This window comes from Microcaecilia unicolor, chromosome 3 (assembly GCF_901765095.1).
Source record: "Microcaecilia unicolor chromosome 3, aMicUni1.1, whole genome shotgun sequence".
NCBI classification, from domain to species: Eukaryota; Metazoa; Chordata; class Amphibia; order Gymnophiona; family Siphonopidae; genus Microcaecilia; species Microcaecilia unicolor.
Genome location: NC_044033.1, coordinates 134,772,920 through 134,793,238, shown reverse-complemented (window position 1 = coordinate 134,793,238; position 20,319 = coordinate 134,772,920). Strand labels below are relative to the sequence as shown.

Here is a 20,319-nt window from a genome sequence, read left to right as displayed (position 1 = left end):
ATAAAGGGAAGAGGGGAGGATGTGCTGCACATAACAGGAAGGGAATGGAAGAGGGGAGGAAGTGCTGCACATAAAAGGATGGGAAGAGGACGACGTGCTGCACATAAAGAGAAGATAGGGGAAGGGAAGGGGGAGGACATGCTACACATAAAAGGGAAGGGAAGAGGGGTGGACGTGCTGCACTTAAAGGGAAGGGAAGAGGGGAGGACGTGCTGCACTTAAAGGGAAGGGAAGAGGGGAGGACGTGCTGCACTTAAAGGGAAGGGAAGAGGGGAGGACGTGCTGCACTTAAAGGGAAGGGAAGAGGGGAGGACGTGCTGCACTTAAAGGGAAGGGAAGAGGGGAGGACGTGCTGCACTTAAAGGGAAGGGAAGAGGGGAGGACGTGCTGCACTTAAAGGGAAGGGAAGAGGGGAGGACGTGCTGCACTTAAAGGGAAGGGAAGAAGGGAGGACGTGCTGCACTTAAAGGGAAGGGAAGAGGGGAGGATGTGCTGCACTTAAAGGGAAGGGGAGGACGTGCTGCACTTAAAGGGAAGGGAAGAGGGCAGGACGTGCTGCAATTAAAGGGAAGGGAAGAGGGGAGGACGTGCTGCACAGAAAGGGAAGAGAAGAGGGGAGGAAGTGCTGTAGGGGAAGGGAAGGGAAGAGGAAAGACGGGCTTCACATAAAAGGAAGGGAAAAAGTGACACATGTTGCACAAAAAGAGGAGTGAGAGGGAAAAGAAGATAGATTTGAGGAGGCACTGAAATTAAAGAAAGCTGAACATGAAAGATCAGTGCCAAACAAACAGACAAAGGGCAGGAAGTGAGAAAAGAAATAGCAAACAGAAAGGAGGCCCTGAAAACAGTTAAGAGCATAGACAGAGGAAAGTAGAACCAAAGATTCTGAACAAAATAATTGGAATAATAAAAATCATCAGACTACAAAGGTAGGAAAAATTCATTTTGTTTCAGTTTAGTGGACGAATTATGTTGGTGTTGAGAATTTACATCTGTTGGGATCTTGCCAGGTATTTGTGACCTGGATTGGCCACTGTTGGAAACAGGATGCTGGACTTGATGGACCTTTGGTCTGTCCCAGTGTGGCAATACTTATGTACTTAAACAGGCCAAACAGAGGTCATGAGTGTAAGGTACTCTATTTAAAGAGCTCCACAGACCAACCCTCCCCCTGCCCCCATAAGCCAAGGTCACACCTCACAACACAATGACTATGGATGTGCATTTGCTAGTGACCATAGTGGAAAACAGTAGAAACAATCAGCTTATATAACGTTACAAAGAAGCAATGTTTTCCCAAGAAGCAAAAAAACACTTTGCCTTATGCAGAAAGTGCCAGCATTTTGGTATTTTGGACTTAGTCTCTGAACAGGGTTATTGATAGCTATGACAGCTGCAAAGAGCATGAGGCAGCAGTCTGACAGGATGCAAATTAAAATTTTAACAATGAAAAAAAAAAAAAAAAACAGTATCACCAAATGCTGCAAAGGCAACAGCAGAGTTATACACACAATGTCACTTTGAGAATCTCGGGCCTGTCATTCACTCGTCCACTGCTTTCCTACTTTGCATGACAGAACCAGTAACAAACTTGCAAGCATCACTGAGCTTCAATAATGGAAAGCTGTTAACACCATAACTCAAGCATAGCAGTCAGCAAATAGTTACTAACTCATTATTGCAACAGGGGACAGGGTGGAAACAAACCACTAGTAGGACCAGCAGCAATATAAATAATACTTTTTTTTTTTCATTTTTTTAAGTGTGAGAAATCTTTAAATAATTCAGGTACCAGCTGCAACAAAGTTATTACAATCCATAGGTTATTGTTGAGCTATTCTTTTCATTCCAGGAATGTTTATTTTAGTGTTTTTGTCAGCCTGCTCTGTAAGAATTGGCAGAGAGAAAGCTTACAAGAACAGAGGAATGCGTCAAAACATAGTTTTGCTAACATTATTGGTTTAAATTGATTCAAGAATTCAGAGCTTGCAGTAGGTTTCCCAAATTGGGGAAAGGTTAGGTGGAGCTACGTGATGCAAGGTTCCACATTAGAAGTCACCGACCAGGAAAGAGATCTAGGTGTCATCGTTGATGATACGTTGAAACCCTCTGCTCAATGTGCAGCTGTGGCTAAGAAAGTAAATAGAATGTTAGGTATTATTAGGAAAGGAATAGAAAACAAAAATGAGGATGTTATAATACCGTTGTGTCGCTCCATGGTGTGACTGCATCTCGAATATTGTGTGCAATTCTGGTCACTGAATCTCAAAAAAGATATACAGCGATACCTCGGTTTTCGTCGGTAATCCGTCCGAAAACAATCGACGAAATCCGAAACCAACGAAAACCGAGGCAATAATTTTGAAAAGTATTTTATAGGGTTTTTTTTTCCACCTTTCACTTTGGACGTCTTTCACCGTCTCCTATAGAGATCCATACCAGCAACCAGCTCCCACCCTAACTGCTTTCTCCAACCAAGGATCTTACCCTGGCCTCCTTTTAGGTCTTGTTCGAGAGGGAGCAGTGTGGACCTGAAGATAACCCCTCCCTCCCAAGAAAGCAACAAGACGCACGAGCGGCCGCTGTAAGAGACCGGATGAGTCCCGGATCGCCTTGTTCCGTTTCCAGCCTGAGCAGTGCAGAGAAGGTGTCAATATCCAGGGATGGGGTGCATGTCTCCCTTGGGATCTTTTGCATTTATTTTGTGTGGGGGGGGAAGGGGTCCGAGAGTTGATTGATCCGAGAGGCCGAAGTTTGTGCAGAAGAAGGCAAGTTCGTCCACAGGGGGAGAGATGTAAAGGCAGGAAGCGTCGTACTGTTGTGTGCTACAGAAGTAGAGGTTAGGCGAGAAAAAGAGAAGGGTCCCAGGTGATGTTACTGAATTTTTAAAAAAGTTGCCGTTTTTCCTCAAGGACATCCTTGTAGGGGCAGGAAGAGAGTCTTGGTGCATCGGAGCAGTAGGGTCTTTTCAGCTCTAAAGAGTTCAGGGTAATCCCTTCTTCCTCCCCTCTCAGAAAGATTTATGTATGAGGCATGAGCTCCCAAAGGAAAAGCCGGATTAATGTTTTCCCTGTCTTCAGAGCACAGTACAGTATGCACACCGACGAAATCTGAGGCAACCGACGAAAACCGAGACAAATTTTTTGAAAAAAAAAAAAAGACGAAAACGACGATAACCGACGTCAACGAAAACAGAGGTTTTACTGTAGTAGAAACAGAAAAGGTACAGAGAAGCGCAACGAAAATGATAAAGGGAATGGGACGTCTTCCCTATGAGGAAAGGCTAAAGCGGCTAGGGCTCTTCAGCTCAGAGAAAAGACAGCTGAGGGGAGATATGATAGAGGTCTATAAAATGAGTGGAGTGGAACGGGTAGATGTGAATCACTTGTTTACTCTTTTCAAAAATACTAGGACTAGGGGGCACACAATGAAAGCTACAAAGTAGTAATTTTAAAACAAATCAGAGAAAATATTTCTTCACTCAACGTGTAACTAAACTCTGGAATTTGTTGTCAGAGAATGTGGTAAAAGCAGTTAGCTTAGCGGAGTTTAAAAAAAGGTTTGGATAACTTCCTAAAAGAAAAGTCCATGAGACATTATTAAGATGGACTTGGGGAAAATCCACAGGTTATTTCTAGGATAAGCAGCATAAAATGTACTGTATTGTTTTGGGACCTTGCCAGGTACTTGTAACCTGGATTGGCCACTGTTGGAAACGATGCTGGGCTTGATGGATCTTTGGTCTGTCCCAGTATGGCAACGCTTATGTTCTTAAAGAACAGACAAGGATGTGGGGATGACTGAACTGCAATCACTGTTTAGAATCTATTATGAGACGTGCATAAGGTCTTTTTAGCCAAGTATACAATAGCACAGTTCCACTGTATTTCTCTCACTAAAGTCATTCATGTTTCCATCATCTGTGTACTTATCAAGTCAGCCCCAAAGTTCACTGGAGACAATCTACTACTACTACTAATAGCATTTATATAGCGCTACCAGACGTACGCAGCGCTGTACATTTGACATAGAGAGACAGTACCTGCTCAAAGAGCTTACAATCTAGGTAAAACAGACAGACAAGACATTACGGGCATGGGAATTACAGGATAAAGAGGAACAGGGGAGGAGGGAGGAGGAGGGCAAATGAGTAGCGGTTAGGAGCCAAAGGCAGTAGTGAAAAGGTGAGCTTTCAGCATAGATTTAAAAATCTGTGCTCAAAATCAAATCAGACACCAAAAGAAAGGCTAGCCTTCTAGCTCAGGCCGCAGTTCAACAGCATAGGATACTAAGTCTCTCTGCTGGTCCTGCCTTCTCCAGAAATAGGAAGTAGAAACAGGGGAGGTAGGGCTGGTAGAGAGAAGGCCCTGCAGACCACCCACAGGCAGCCTGTTTTCAGCACTGTGGTTGCCAATGTCAGCCAGGATGGAGGGCAAGTTTAAAGGACCCCGGGGTGGAGAAACAAGCAAGTGGCAGATGCCGAACCAAAGGGGGGGGGGGGGGAGAAAAGGGAAGGGAGTAAGATGCCAGGGAGAAAGACAGCTAAATGATGCGGGACCTGCAGGAGAAGTGGGAGAGATACAGGACCCGCAGGTAGTGGGGGTGGGGGCAGGCGAGAAAAGGATCTTTACTGAATTCCCGGGGTGGAAGGCAACCGGAAGTAGGGAGAGAAGGAAAGATGCTGGATATGGGGAGGGATAGGGCCACAGAGAGATAATGATAGACACATGAAAGTGATACTAGATAAGGAAAAAATGCAGACACAGAGAAGGGGGACAGTTAATATAATAGGAGAATAGGAGCAGGGTCACAGAGGAAATACTGGACAGGGTGATAGCAACAAAGAGGGAAGATGGATGGTGAACATGGAGAGAGAAGAAATGTCAAATGGACAAAGAGACTCTGGCAAGCAGAAATCAAAGACTGGAACCAGCACGATTACCTAGAAGATGACAGCAGAGAAAGACCTGCACGGTCCATCCAGTCTGCCCAACAAGATAACTCATATGTGCTACTTTTTGTGTATACCTGACCTTGATTTTTATCTGCCATTTTCAGGGCACAGACCGTAGAAGTCTGCCCAGGAACGTTTTCAGCAACTTCTTGAAAAGATGATGCTCAGCTTGCGATTTTAAGTACAAAGGTAGAGCATTCCAATTCTTCGGGCTGGAGTAGTGGAAAGACGAGGCAAAAAGAAGCTTGTATTTGACACCCCTACAAGTTGGGTAATGTAGTTGGAGATAGGAGCGAGCTGTTTTTATGGAATTTCGTGGTGGTAGATCTATTAAAGAAGTCATATAATCCGGAGCTAATCCGTAAATTATTTTATTACTAAATTCTATTGAGTTGCTGGGATAGTTTTGCATTGTGTACAAAGATGTAAGCATGAACGTACATAAATTGTAGTATTATACAATTTGGGCGTATAGATGTGTACTCTGAACATGCAAAACACACTAGCAAAGTTATGCGCCATCAAAGTATGGCATGTACTTTTCCGCTAGTCAGTATTCTGTAAAAAGTTCACCTACATTTGTCAATGACAATACAGTAAAGATACTTACCTGCAGAAGGTACTCTCCAAGGACAGCAGACTTTTTATTCTCACGTGTGAATAACATGATCCCGTGCTGCCCGGTCCAGAGCTTGTAACAAGCTTTTAAGAGCTTTGTGGAGCTTTAGACACGCTCCACCGCGCATGAGCGAGTGCCTTCCCACCTGCCGCAAGAGCTCGATTAACGCAATACAATACTACAGCATAAAAAGGAAATAGGAGACAACTCCATGGGGAGGTAGGAGGGTTGTGAGCAGTGGTGTGCTGGAGCAGGCTCTCACAGGCTCGCAAGAGCCGGTTGTTAAGTTTTTAAGAATTTTGGGAGCCGGTTGTTAAAGTAGGGCCCTCCATGGCTACTTTAACAACTGGCTCCCAAAATGTGGGCTTGGGCCCCCTGCTGAATTATCTTTTACTTTGCTGGTGGGGATGCTGAGCCCTGCCAGCCAAGTAAATAGACTACTGCTGCTCTCCGCTCCTTGTTTCCAGCTCTGGGCAGCAGGCTGGGACTTCTCGAGCATGTGAGAGAAGTTCCAGCATGCTGCTCAGAGCAAGATGTTGGGAGTGGTGGCAGTCCATTTATTGGCTGCCAGCAAAGGTATGCCTAGCGTGCCCGCACGAAGGGAGGGAGGAGAGAGAGGCAAGTGTTGCTCCCCCTCCCCACCCCAGCCACCCCTGGCCCTTCCAACTGCAGAGCTGGCTACGTCCGGAGAAAGAGCCTGTTGTTAAAAATTTACCAGCACACCCCTGGTTGTGAGAATATAAGGCCTTATGACCTTGGAGAATATCTGCTACAGGTAAGTATCTTCGCTTTCTCCGAGGACAAGCAGGCCTATTTATTCTCACGTGTGGGGAATCCCTAGCAATCAGATTCACTGAAAACAACAAACGTTGGTCAATTGGGCCTCGCAAAAGCGAGGACATAACACAGATCAACCTGAAACTGTAAACAAACTCAGTGAGAGTGCAGCCTGGAAGAGAAGAAAATGGGCCTAGGGGGGTGGAGTTGGGTTCTAGAACCCAAACACGTTCTGCAAAACTGTGTGCTAGAACAGATTGTCATGTCGGGTATCCTGCTCAAGGCAGTAGTGAGACGTGAATGTGTGGACTGAAGACCAAGTTGCAGCCTTGCAAATTTCTTCAATGAAGGCTGACCTCAAGTGGGCTACTGATGCAGCCATGGCTCTGACATTGTGTGACATTGTGCTTTAACTTGACCCTCCAGGATCAGCCCAGCCTGGGCATAAATAAAAGAAATGCAATCTATCAGCCAATTAGACATTGTGCGTTTCCAGATGGCAGCCCCCATCCTGTTGGGATCAAAAGAAACAAAAAGTTGGGTGGACTGTCTGTGGAGCTTAGTCAGCTCGGTGTAATAGGCAAATGCTCGCTTGCAGTCCAAAGTGTGCAAGGTGCTCTTGCCAGGATGGGCATGAATTCAGGGAAAGAAAGTTGGCAATTCAATCGACTGGTTCAGATGGAACGCCAGCACCACCTTTGGCAAGAACTTAGGTGTCGGAGGACTACTCTGTTGTGATGAAACTTACTATAAGGTGCATTCACTAGTAAGGCCTGAAGCACACCCACTCTACCAGCTGAAGTAACAACCACCATGAAAACGACCTTCCAGGTCAAGTACTTCAGATGGCAGGAATCCAGTGGCTCGATAGGAGTTTTCATCAGTTAGGTGAGAACGATGTTGAGGTCCCATGACATGGACATTTGACAGGGGGCTTTGACAAAAGCAAACCTCTCTTGAAGCAAACTAGATGCTGTCCAGAGATGTGCTTACCCTCTACACGTTGATAGGCACTAATTGCACTTAAGTGAACCCTTATGGAGTTGTTGTTGAGGTATTCAAGAAAGGGGATCTAGGGCCTTGCTCTCACATCCAAGTCTGTCAATGAGGCTGTCTCTTCCTATAATACTATTCTCTCCTCTGCTCTGGATACTCTTGCTCCTCCCATTCCCCGTTCTGTAAAACGTACCAAACCCCAGCCTTGGCTGACCTCTAGAATCCGCTACCTACGTTCCTGTGCCCGCTCTGCCGAACACCTTTGGCTGAAATCCCATGCTGACTTCATACACTTCAAATTCTTGCTGACCTCCTTCCAGTCTGCTCTTTTACTTGCCAAACAGGACTATTACATCCAGCTGACAAATTCTCTTGACTCAAACCCTCAACATCTCTTTGCCATACTGAACTCTCTCCTCAAAGTGCCTTCACCTCTAACTCCCCCTTCACTTTCCCCCCAGACTCTGGTTTTCATGATAAGGTTCACAAGATTAAACTTGAATTCTCAACCAGGTCACCTCCACCTCTCCTTCCCTTAGTCCATTCTCTCAACCCTCCAACCCCTGCCTCCTTTTCTTCCTTTTCTGAAATCACTGAAGAGGAAACTATATATCTTCTTTCCTCCTCGAAACTAACTACCTGTTCCTCTGATCCTATTCCCACCCATCTACTTAACACTATCTCTCCTACTGCCATCCCTTTTATCTGTCATATCCTCAATCATTCACTTTCCACTGAGACTGTTCCTGATGCCTTCAAACATGCCATAGTCACACCACTCCTTAAAAAAAACCTTCATTGGACCCTATCTGTCCTTCCAACTATCGCCCCATCTCCCTCCTCCCTTTCCTATCCAAGATACTTGAATGTGCTGTTCACCGCTGTTACCTTGACTTTCTTTCATCTCAAGCTATTCTTGAACCACTTCAATCTGGCTTTCGCCCCCTTCATTCAACTGAAACAGCACTTGCTAAAGTCTCCAATGATCTGTTCCTGGCCAGATCCAAAGGCCTCTATTCTATCCTCATCCTTCTCGATCTATCTGCTGCTTTTGACACTGTTGATCACAGCCTACTCCTTGATACGCTGTCCTCACTTGGATTTTAGGACTCTGTTCTTTCCTGTTTTTTTTCTTATCTCTCCCAGTGTACCTTTAGTGTATACTCTAGTGGATACTCCCCTACTTCTATCCCATCATAAATCCAGGCCAAAGTATCAGCCTGCCTGTCTAACATTGCTGCCTGGATGTCTCAGAGCCATCTGAAACTAAACATGACCAAGACTGAGCTTCTTATCTTTCCACCTAAACCAACCTCTCCTCCTCCCCATTCTCTATTTCTGTGGATAACATTCTCATCCTTCCTGTCTCATCAGCTCGTAACCTTGGGGTCATCTTCAATTCCTCCCTCTCCTTCTCTGCACACATTCAGCAGACTGCTAAAACCTGTCGTTTCTGTCTCTTTAATATCACCAACATTCGCCCTGTCCTTTCTGAGCACACTACCAGAACCCTCATCCACACTCTTATCACCTCTGGATTGATCTGTTAGGACTAATGGAAAGAAAATTATCAGGTAACAATTAATTTTTCCTTCCATGGCGTCCCACAGATCAATCCAGAGACTTGTGGGACGTACCCAAGCAGTCCTCTAGTAGGGTGGGACACCCCCAACCCGGCAGAAATCACCGACGAGCCAAACACCACATCTTGATGAGCTGCCACATCCACCCGATAAATACGAGTGAATGTATGGACCGAAGCCCATGTAGCTGCCCTGCAGATATCTTCCAGAGAAAGCAAACGGGACTCTGTAGGAGGAAGCTTGAGCTGCGTAGAATGAGCACGAACTTTCAAAGGGGCTTGCTTGCCCAATGCCACATATGTCGAAGAGAAGGCCTCCCGCAACCAACGGGCTATGGTGTCCTTGGACGCCATATGACCCTTCTTACTGCCTCCAAAAAGTACGAAGAGATGGTCAGAAAGACAAAATTCATTCGTCACCTCCAAATACCTGACAAGAGCCCGTCTCACGTTGAGGAAGCGAAGAGCCCGGAATTGCTCAGGCTAAACTTCCCAGTGGAAGGCCAGCAAACGCAGGGAGTGCCCCAAGTGGAAACAAGAAACCACCTTGGGCAAAAAGTAAGGAACTGTCCTAATCGATACCCCCGCCTCCATAAAACGTAGGAAGAGGTCTCTGCAAGAAAGGGCCTGCAACTCTGAAATTCTCCGAGCGGAAGTAATGGCTACTAGGAAAATCACCTTCAAGGCGAGATCCTTAATCATAATCCCCGATAAGGGTTCGAAAGGAGGATGCTGAAGCGCTTTGAGAACTAGATTAAGGTTCCAGGATGGCAGAACTGGCACGTGAGGAGGATGCAAATGATTTACGCCCCTCAAAAAACAAACCGCATCCGGGTGGGAGGCGATGGACGCCCCCTGAAGCCGGCCTCTAAAACATGCCAGAGCTGCAACCTGCACCTTAAGAGAACTGAACAAGAGTGATTTTTGTACAGCCTCCTGAAGAACCGCAAGGATAACCGATACTGAAGCCGAAGCTGCTGACAATCCCGAACTAGCACACCACGACTCAAAGGTATGCCACACTCTGGCATAAGCTATCAAGGTGGATCTTTTCTGAGTCTACAGCATTGTAGCGATAACCGCGTCCGGATAACCTTTTCTTCTCAACCTCGCCCTTTCAAGGGCCAGGCCATAAGACCAAAGGGGGAGGGATCCTCCATTGTGACTGGCCCCTGCAGCAGGAGACCATCCTGTGCCGGTAGCAGAAAAAGACAATCGAACAGAAGCCTGATCACATCTGCGTACCAGGGTCGTCTGGGCCAATCCGGGGCCACTAGGATCACTCGACTGGGATAACTGGCAATGCGAGTCAGTAACCTGCCCACCATTGGCCACGGGGGAAAGGCCTAGAGCAGGCCCCTGGGCCAAGGTTGAAGAAGGGCATCGATGCCTTCTGAGCCCAGCTCTCGTCCCCTGCTGAAGAAACTGAGAACCTTCGCATTGAATGCAGTGGCCACTGTCCATCTCTGGCATCCCCCAATGGGCAATTATCTGATCGAAGGCCAGAGGGGAAAGCGTCCACTCCCCCGACTCCAACTGGTGGTGACTGAGAAAGTCAGCTTGCACATTCTGTTACACCACTATATGAGCCGCTGTCAAGAACAAGAGAAGAGTCTCTGCCCAATGGCAGATCAGAGCCACCTCGCGCGCTAGGGGTGCACTTCTGGTGCCCCCCTGATGGTTTACATAGGCGACTGCCGTTGCATTGTCCAAAAGAACTCGAACTGGGCAACCGCGGATAAGAGACAGAGCCTCTCGAAGGGCCAGATGAATCGCCCGTAACTCCAAGCGGTTGATGGACCATGACACCGCCGTCGAAATCCAGCCCTGAGCCGTCTGTTGCAGGCAATGAGCCCCCCAGCCAGACAGTAACACATCCATGGTCACTATCTTCCAGTCTGGGGATGCCAGAGGAATGCCCGACACCAGATTCTTTTGAATGAACCACCAGTGCATGATTGTGTGAAGACAGGCCAAACGTGGCACCCGAACCTCGTAATCCTCCAAGAGCGGAGACCAACGGCTCAGAAGGTGCCACTGGAGGGGGTGCATGTGAGCTCTGGCCCACTTTACCACGTCCAAGGTGGAGGCCATGGAACCTAGAACTTGTACATAGTCCCAAGCCTGCGGGTTCGGAGTTCGAAACAGCGCTCATAACTGAGCCTGTAACCGCTGTGCTCGAGCTGAAGAAAGAGAAAGAATACCTGTTCGGGTATCAAAGCACACCCCCAAGTATTCCAGCGTTTGGGAAGGCATTAGGCTGCACTTCGGGAAGTTGATCAACTAACCAAGCGACTGAAGCAACCCGACCACTTTGTCGGTTGCCTGCTGACTCTCCTCAAGAGAAGACGCCCGCATAAGCTAGTCATCTAGGCAGGGATGGACCTGAATCCCTTCCTTCCTGAGAAAGGCCACCACTACTACCAGGACCTTGGGAAAAGGTCTGAGGCACTGTGGCTAGGCCGAAGGGCATCGCTTTGAATTGAAAATAACAACCGATCACTGCAAAGCGAAGAAAGCGCCTTTGAGGATGCCAGATAGGAATGTGTAAATAGGCCTCTTTGAGATCGAGAGAGCTCAAAAACTCCCCTGGCTGTACCGCTGCGATCACTGATCGGAGGGTTTCCACGCGGAAAAGCCGAACCCGTAAGGACCTGCTGACGCACTTGAGATCTAAGACGGGTCTCCAAGAACCGCCCTTTTTTGGCACCACAAAATAAATGGAGTATAGACCGCACCCTCTTTCTGCTGGCGGTACAGGCTGGACGGTACCCAGCCATTGTAAGTTGAGGAGGGTGTGTCGAACGGCTCACACCTCAGCGGGACATTTGCAAGGAGATTACAGAAAAGAGTCTACTATCGGACGAGCCAATTCTAACTTGTAGCCATCTCTGATAAACTCCAAGACCCATTCATCGGATGTTACCCTGGTCCACTCCACCAAGAATAGGGACAGGACAGTCTGCCACCAATAACTGGTTGGATATGGACCAGGGCCCCATCATTGGGCGGACCTGGCTGTGGGCTGGTTTCAGTTACTGGAAAGGAAGGCCCGCCTGTCACCTCAAAAGGGCTGAGGCCTCTGAGAAGACCTTGCTCTCTGAAAAGAGGCCCCGCGAACTGGACGGTAACACCGTGTATCACTAAACTTAGGTCTAGGTCCCGCCGGTCAAAAAACTTGGGCCTGTCCTCCAGGAGGTGCTGGCCCTTAAAGTCACCGAGGTCCTTCACAATCTGTTCTAAGTCTGTCCCAAACAAAAGCTTTCCCCTAAAAGGAAGACTTGCCACAACCACAGCCAGAGACGCGTGGAGACCGCTAGGGAAACCTCCTTCACCGAAGCCCTCAAAAGATCATAAAGAAGATCCGCAAGGAAGGCTAAACTGGACTCCAAGGCCGGCAAAACAGCCACGAGATCTTCCGGAGAGGAGGCTTTCTGTACCCACAATAAGCATGCCTGCGCCACATAGGAGCCACAAACTGAGGCCTGCAGGGAAAGGGCCGCTGCTTCAAAGGACAGCTTCGAGCAAATCTCCAACTTATGATCCTGAAGGTCCTTGAGCGCAGTGCCCCCCTCCACAGGGAGAGTGGTTTTCTTAGTGACCGCTGTGATTAAGGAATCCACCGTAGGGACCTTCAGCAAGTCTAAGTCAGGAGCAGGTAGCGCGTAAAGACGCGACAAGCTCTAAGCAACCTTAAGCCCACTGTCCGGCGTATCCCACTGCGCTAAAATAAGGATCTTCATGGCCTCATGCACATGAAAGGAACGAGGTGGGCATTTGGTGCCAGACATAATAGAGGGCACCAGGCCTGTTCCCCCTGACGATTCAGGGGGGAAATGGCCAAAACCTCAAAAACCCTAACAATCAGGGAGGGAAGCTCTTCCCTGCGAAAAAAGGCGGGCAGCCGTCAGATCATCCCCCTCCCCAGAGGGCAGGGTGACATCTGCCAAATCTAAAGATTCTGAGGGAGAGCCCAGAGACAAAACCGGGCCATCTGTGTCACCTGGGGATGTTCTGGCAGGAAAGACTGAGAGGCTGCAGCAACCGAAGTTTGATGGAAGAGACGGGGCTGCCTGACGAGAAGCTCCTGACTTCTTCAAAAGAAAGGCATTGTGCATTAATAAAACAAAATCCGGGGGAAAAGGAACTGCAAGGGACTCTCCTGCTCCCTGTACATCGCTTTCCTCCATCGGAGCCTGTGCCACAGAAGCTATGTAGGCTCTCTGGACTATTGAGGTTTCCTTTTCTATTTCAAATTAAGAGCTATTTACCTCTGGGGTTACTGTTAGTATTTTAGAGCAAGTTTTGTTGATTTGAATATATAGAATACTACTCACAATGTCAACACAATACATAATTGAACATTTTAACTGACAGTGTAGATGGAACATATAGATAGGTAAGAGGAAGAGGAGTTAGAAAATAAGGTGACTAATTTAAAGAAAGTTGCACATGAGGTCAGAGAGGTGATTAACATATAGATAGGTAAGAGAGTAAGAGGAGTTAGAAAGTAAGGTAACTAATTTAAAGAAAGGTGCACATGAAGTCAGAGATGGTTAAATATTATATCAGCTAGGGAAGGAGTGGATAAACATGTCCTGCTGCCATATGTGCAACCCATGTTACTCCTTGTGGTTGTCACTCCTCTGGCCCAAATCTGAGGTCCCCTAGAATCATCCCTCCCCACTCAGTGAGCCTGTCACCACCCACCCCCAACATGGGGCTACAATGTAAGACTGACCCCCTCCCAAAGCCCTTCGCCTTCTCAAACCCTGCCCACAAAGTCATTATCATGCACTAGTGCAAAGTGATGCATGTGGGAAAAAGGAACCCGAATTATAGCTATGTCATGCAAGGTTCCACATTAGGAGTCACAGACCAAGAAAGGGAGATAGGTGTCATCGTTGATGATACGTTGAAACCTTCTGCTCAGTGTGCTGCTGCGGCTAAGAAAGCAAATAGAATGTTAGGTATTATTAGGAAAGGAATAGAAAACAAAAAATGAGTATGTTATAATGCCTTTGTATCGCTCCATGGTGCGACCGCACCTTGAATATTGTGTTCAATTCTGGTAGCCGCATATCAGAAAAGATATAGGGAAAATAGAAAAGGTGCAGAGAAGGGTGACGAAAATGATAAAGGGGATGGGACAATTTCCCTATGAGGAAAGGCTAAAGCGGCTAGGGCTCTTCAGCTTGGAGAAAAGGCGGCTGAGGGGAGATATGATAGAGGTCTATAAAATAATGAGTGGAGTTGAACGGGTAGATGTGCAGCGTCTGTTCACGCTTTCCAAAAATACTAGGACTAGGGGGCATGCAATGAAGACACAATGTAGTAAATTTAAAACGAATCGGAGAAAATGTTTCTTCACTCAACGTGTAATTAAACTCTGGAATTCGTTGCCAGAGAATGTGGAAAGGGGGTTAGCTTAAGGAGTTTAAAAAAGGTTTGGAACGCTTCCTAAAGGAAGAGTCCATAGACCATTATTAAATGGACTTGCGGAAAATCCACTATTTCTGGGATAAGCAGTACAAAATGTTTTGTACATTTTGGGGATCTTGCCGGGTATCTGTGACCTGGATTGGCCACTGTTGGAAACAGGATGCTGGACTCGATGGACCTTTGGTCTTTCCCAGTATGGCAATACTTATGTACTTATGACTTTACTCTCAAAACAAAATAATAAAAATATTTTAGCTACATATGCTATTCTATAACCTAGGGTATAACAGAAAAGCAACGCTAATAGAAGCAAGAGGAAGTGCCCAGTTTGTGCGTCACCTCCTGTTGCTTGTTTTGGCATCACCTTACATAAAGGAGCATTTACACTGTGACGCAACATATGATGGGTCTTCCAAGTAAGAAACATAGGCTGTATTAAAGCACAAAGCACTGGAATAAACAAGATTTGTGTTTTTCCAAACTCCCCTTAAGCCAGTACTGTATTTTAAGCATTAACCAGAAGTTTCAATAAGTAAATTGCTTTTTGGCAGCAATATTCCTAGTAATTGGACGAAAAAAAATCTGACACTTAATGCCAAGTTTCTTCTGCATCTCAGGATGCCAAATTGCTTTTTATCAGACAATCTGTTACTACCATGAAAAGTTCTAAAGAATTAAAAAAAAAAAATTCAGGAAGCATTCCCGACTTCTTTCTTCCTCTTTTTTTTTTTTTTAAAGCATTATCTTCCTACCTCATCTGCTGCTTTTATAATAGCATTAGCAATCTTGGGCTCAAGACCGTAATCTTGATTCACTTCAGCAGCTGCTCGCTTCAAGATGCCAAAAGCTCGTATAATCTGGACCTGAAATAATGAACAGAATGTGTTTAGATATGTCTTTCTTTCTTTCTCACATACATCAAAATTTGGTCTCAAGGACGTTTAGCCATTTTCCTGCATTATGCATTATTACATAAGTAATCAAGCTTTTGAGACTAGCTGGTTTGATTTCCAGGCGATCGATAAGGAATATATACTGGAGGATCTCTCAAACTGACAAAAAAAAGCATTTTTGGCTAAGAAAAAAAAAAGTTTAAAAATGACTCTCATATGGTTGTATGCCATCCAGTTTTCTCATTTAGCTAAAGACATTCAAAAATGTTAAAGAAACTGGTATTTATTTCAGAATCTGGATTGTTTTCAAAATAGTGAGTTGCTGGTGGCACATACCAGAGGCCCCAATCTGACAGAAGTTAGTACCATCAGCTTTACCTGTTCCAAAACCATAAAGTACATCAAGTTGGTCATTTCAAATGTGAGAAATTTATTTTCTGTCAACAAAATGATAAATGCTTTAAGAATAGTAAGTTACATCATTTTTTAAATTATACAACTGTCATTTATGTCATTGCATGCCTATCAGGCTCATTTTCAAAGCACTTAGCCTCCCAAAGTTCCATAGAAACCTATGGAACTTAGCCTCCCAAAGTGCTTTGAAAATATGCCTCTATGTAACCTACTTTACTTGGAAAAACTACACAAATGTTGAGACAAAGACTTGCCTTATAAAACATAACATAAAAGCTGCCTGAAACACAATTGTTTGGAAGCTCTTATTGTTGAGCATTGTAAGCAGATGGGATACACCTTTGAAGAATTAAAGATATGTGTATTACAAGTTATGCCTCTCTCCTGGTAAGGTGAACTGATTAAGAGACTATCACAAGAAGAAAAAAAGTTAAGTTTTACAGTTTAACACTGTGAACCTTCCAGTTTAATCAAACACTGGACCTCGCTGTATTTTTTTGGGGAGGGGGGGTGCTGCTATTAATACTCTAAAAAGGAAAGGGTTTTGCTTTATTTTTTGCTACTATTGTTTTTGTTCTTTTACTAGTATAAGTTGTTATATATACTTTTTAATACTGATTAGTATTTTAAGTGATTTTTTTTCTCTGTTTATCATTTATGGTTTTAATGTTATATATGTTATTTACATTTTTTTAAAGGTTTTTTTCCATCATGGTTTACTTGTTTTTATTATTTCATATGCATTATTTTCACTTTTTAGCTTCTTCTTGTTCCACTTTTTAGTTTTTCATTACTTATTGGTTTAACTTTTTTTATCAACAGTTACTTATGGGTTTAATAGGATTGTTTTTTTATGTTTGTTTTACTTACAAATATTTTACTTATTTATTGGTATAAATTCTGAGAATGCCCCAACCTGCCCATGCCTCTCGCATGGCAATGCCCCCCCCCCTCTTTTAAGTCATGTGCCAAAATTTTAGGCACATGTCAGGGCAGATCCGTACGTAAATCTTGACTGCCACTTAATACCAATTATTGATTGTTAACAGCTCATTAGCTTACGCACAGATCTGGGATCAATGCCCAAATTTGTGCATCCAACTTTGGGTAACCGATATACTAGGGTATAACAAGTAGACAGGCAAATCTCTGGGTTCATCAGCAGAAGTTCATTACCCAGGTGACCAGGGCCATGCCAAGGGTCTGTGGCGCCCCCCTGCAAGGGATCGGGTGCCGCGCCGCCCCCCCCCCCCCCCCCCGCAGACAAGCAGTTGGAGCGGGCGCATGCCCCCCCCCCGTGAAGATGATCGCTGTCCTCTCTCCCCTGCCCTCCCGCTCCCATGTCCCAACTGCCCGCCCTCTTCTCCCCCCAACAAAATCTCTTTTAAATTTACCTCCATCTGGCTGGCAGGGCAGCGAAGGCGCAGCGTCAGTGAAGGAGGCGGCGCTCCCGACGTTTCTACTAGTCTTCCCTTTGCTCAATGTCCCGCCTTCTTCTGACGTCAAGGAAATGACGTCAGAAGAAGGCGGGACATTAAGCGAAGGGAAGACTAGTAGAGACGTCGGGAGCGCCGCCTCCTTCACTGACGCTGCGCCTTCGCTGCCCTGCCAGCCGGACGGAGGTAAATTTAAAAGAGATTTTGTTGGGGGGAGAAGAGGGCGGGCAGTTGGGACATGGGAGCAGGAGGGCGAGGCAAGCATGGTGCGGCGGGGCGCCCCCCAGAGGACGGCGCCCCCCCTGCCACGCTTACCTCGCTTACCGCGTTGGCACGGCCTGCAGGTGACAACTGCAGCAAAAGTGACACTGGCAAAATACTGGAAAAGTCAGTCTGTGCCGCCAATGCAGAGCTTATTAACCTTGATTGTATCTATTGTCTAAACTTACAGCACTATGTCGAAACATAACTGGCTCATTTATAAAAATTTGGAAACCATTCGGCAAGTGGAGAGCAATAAATGTAAGCATGATACAACTATGTACAGCAGGAGCGCTAGCACAATCTATAGTGACCACTCACTAAGTGAAAGCCTAGCCTGGGGGAGGGGAGGAGGCATGAACTGTATTGGTGAAATATGGCTTTCAAATTTAGTGGAACAGAGATGGGGGACAGAAAGGGAGGGGGTTTATGTTAAACTGTCTTGAACTTGACATTTGTATGTTATGTTTGTAGTAACAAATGTCCAGATGGAACTACTGGATAGCACTGTGTTTTAAAGGTTCAAATTAAAAAAAAAATCAAATAAAAATTAAAGGGCAAATTTGGTTTTCAAAGATTAAGAATGGTGGGAGCACAGTGATTGAAATATAGTAGTTAGTGTTGAAGAGAGAACTTTAAGACAGTTGAGTCTGTAGGAGGGATAAAGATAAGGAGAGAGAGCTGAGGGATGGGGTTTTATCATCATGTTTTCTTACAGCAGTCCTGAAGAAACTGAAAAGGGAGGGGGGTTGCGTTTTTTGGTAATTTTTTCCTGTATTGTATTTCAAGTTAGGTTATCACTCAAAAACTAATTATGTTTCATTATTTTAACAAAGCAAACATACAGAATTTTGAATAAATTATTAAAGTACTGCGTGCAAAAATAACGTTTGAGAAATACCGCATCCAGCGCCACATACATATGCAAAAATACCCCCTGGAGTTAACTCACCGGCATCCTCTCTGTTACACCTCCAATCTTAAAATTCATCGTAGACCTAACAGTCTGGGCACCGTAGTATTTGTCATTTGGCACTTTGAGCTCCCCAAAGGTGTCATACTCAATTCTGTAGGTATCGGAGCTGGCCTTCAAATAAGAAGATTGGCGGGAGTTAGTGCTTTCAACTGTCATCACAACATATGGAACAATAACAAGGTCTCTTCTATGCTTCAGAACTACATAAATTCCAAGGTCTTCCATTCCCCAGGCTGCCCAGGGCTAAAGATACTGTAGAGGTAGTATTTGTAGGCCCTGGAGAGGAAGGAGTCTTAGACCCACGACACCTAGAGGCCATATTTAAGGCTCTTGATAGCCCTGGTGCAAGGCTCCCAAGCTAAGGGCTGTGTCAATGTAAGGACGGGACCAAAGCTAGATATGTATATAAAATAGGGGGAATATCCCCAGGTAGTTTGTGATTGAACCACAGCCCTGATAAAAGCCCAAAGGAGCAGAAGACAACGGCAAGGTAAAAAAAAACAAAAGGAGCAGCAGAACACAGTTACAAGTCATGACCCTGAGGCAGTGTTTTCCTGGAAAAGTTAGCTTTGGAGATGCCAGGGATGTTAAAGTGCCTTGTATTATATTCCCTGGCATCCTTTATTGTTAAAATCTGGAAGGACTGACCAGATCCCTTAAATGCTGTATGTGTCAGGATCTGGGATCTGTACGGTCTTTGTTTCCCTTCAAAGGAAAACGCAGAGAAATCAGAAAATTTGCCAAAAGAAGCAATTAGAATAAAACATTTCATTTTATGTCTCCTTCAGTCCTATTAGCTATTTGTTTACAAACTGCCAGAAGAGACAGGGCCACAGGCAACACCATGGCATTTGTGGGTGATTATCTCTGAAAGAGCAGGAGCAGCTAAAGACTAGTGGAGAATACAGTACCTACAGCACACAACCACCAGACTTAGAGCCAGATGCACTAAAGTCGTCGGTAATTCCCGTTCCCGAACGGGAATGCATCAACGATAGGGAATGCAAATGAGCTACTCGTTGTAGCTCAGTTGCATTCACTATTTTCCTCGGTTGCCAGTCGAAGAATCAGGACGTCCCTTTCGATTATGCACCTCTTCCTGGTCTCTTCAGCCAATCAAAGCGGATTTAGCTGGCTGTCAGCGAAACGCGCTCTGATTGGCTGAAGAGACCAGGAAGAGGTGCATAATCGAAAGGGACGTCCTGATTCTCCGGCAACCAGGAAAATAGAAAACTTTTGCTGTGAAGGGGTAAGTGGCACGGCAAAGACAAAATAGAAGGGGGGGGAAAAAACGGCAGAGCGAAAAACGGCGAAAAAAAAAGACGTCTCTCACAAGTGCAGGGAGAGTACTTCCATAAAGGACGCCCCTCACATGCGCTCCCTGCTTTTTTTTTTTTCTTTTTTACCTTTTTTGGGGGGCCCTTTTCCTTTCTGATTCCCTCACAGGAGTCCTAACGAGAGGTGCAGACCTCCCGTTAGGGTTCCTACGGTAAGGGAATCGGAAAAACGGTAGTGCATCTCATTATAATGGGCTACAACGGTAGTGCAGCTCATTATAATAGCTTTTGAATAATTTGCATTCCGTTTTCGTTGCCTGCTACCGTGGCAGGGAAAATGCCCGTAGTGCATGCCCCTGGTAAAATACTTGCGTTTTAAACTGGCTGGAACCAGTTTAAAACGCAAGTTGTGGGCTCGTTGGGTTTAGTGCACCTGGCCCTTACAGTTCAGTGCCTCATAAGCACCGAGGGGGGTCTTTTATAAAGGCACACTAGCGTTTTTAGTGCTCATTAAAGATTAGCACATGTTAAACACTAGAGACGCCCACAGGAATATATTGGTGTGTCTAGCATTTAGTGAACGCTTATTTTTAGCACGTGCTAAAAACGGTAGATTGCCTTTGTAAAAGGCCCACCTTGTCATCCCAATCCCTTTGTTAAGTACAACAGTGACAAACAAATATGGGAAATGC

The 20,319-nt window shown here is 45.6% G+C and overlaps 1 protein-coding gene across 1 annotated transcript in view; it reads right to left on the bottom strand.

Annotated features, from left to right (window-relative positions):
- FH (fumarate hydratase) overlaps window positions 1–20,319 on the bottom strand; it is a 160,299-nt gene that overhangs the window by 118,397 nt on the left and 21,583 nt on the right. Inside the window, exons 2-3 of the mRNA XM_030196382.1 lie at window positions 18,327–18,461; window positions 15,123–15,233 (exon numbers count right to left, since the gene is read on the bottom strand). Coding sequence (XP_030052242.1) covers window positions 15,123–15,233; window positions 18,327–18,461 — 246 coding nt within the window. The remainder of the gene's footprint in view (window positions 1–15,122; window positions 15,234–18,326; window positions 18,462–20,319) is intronic.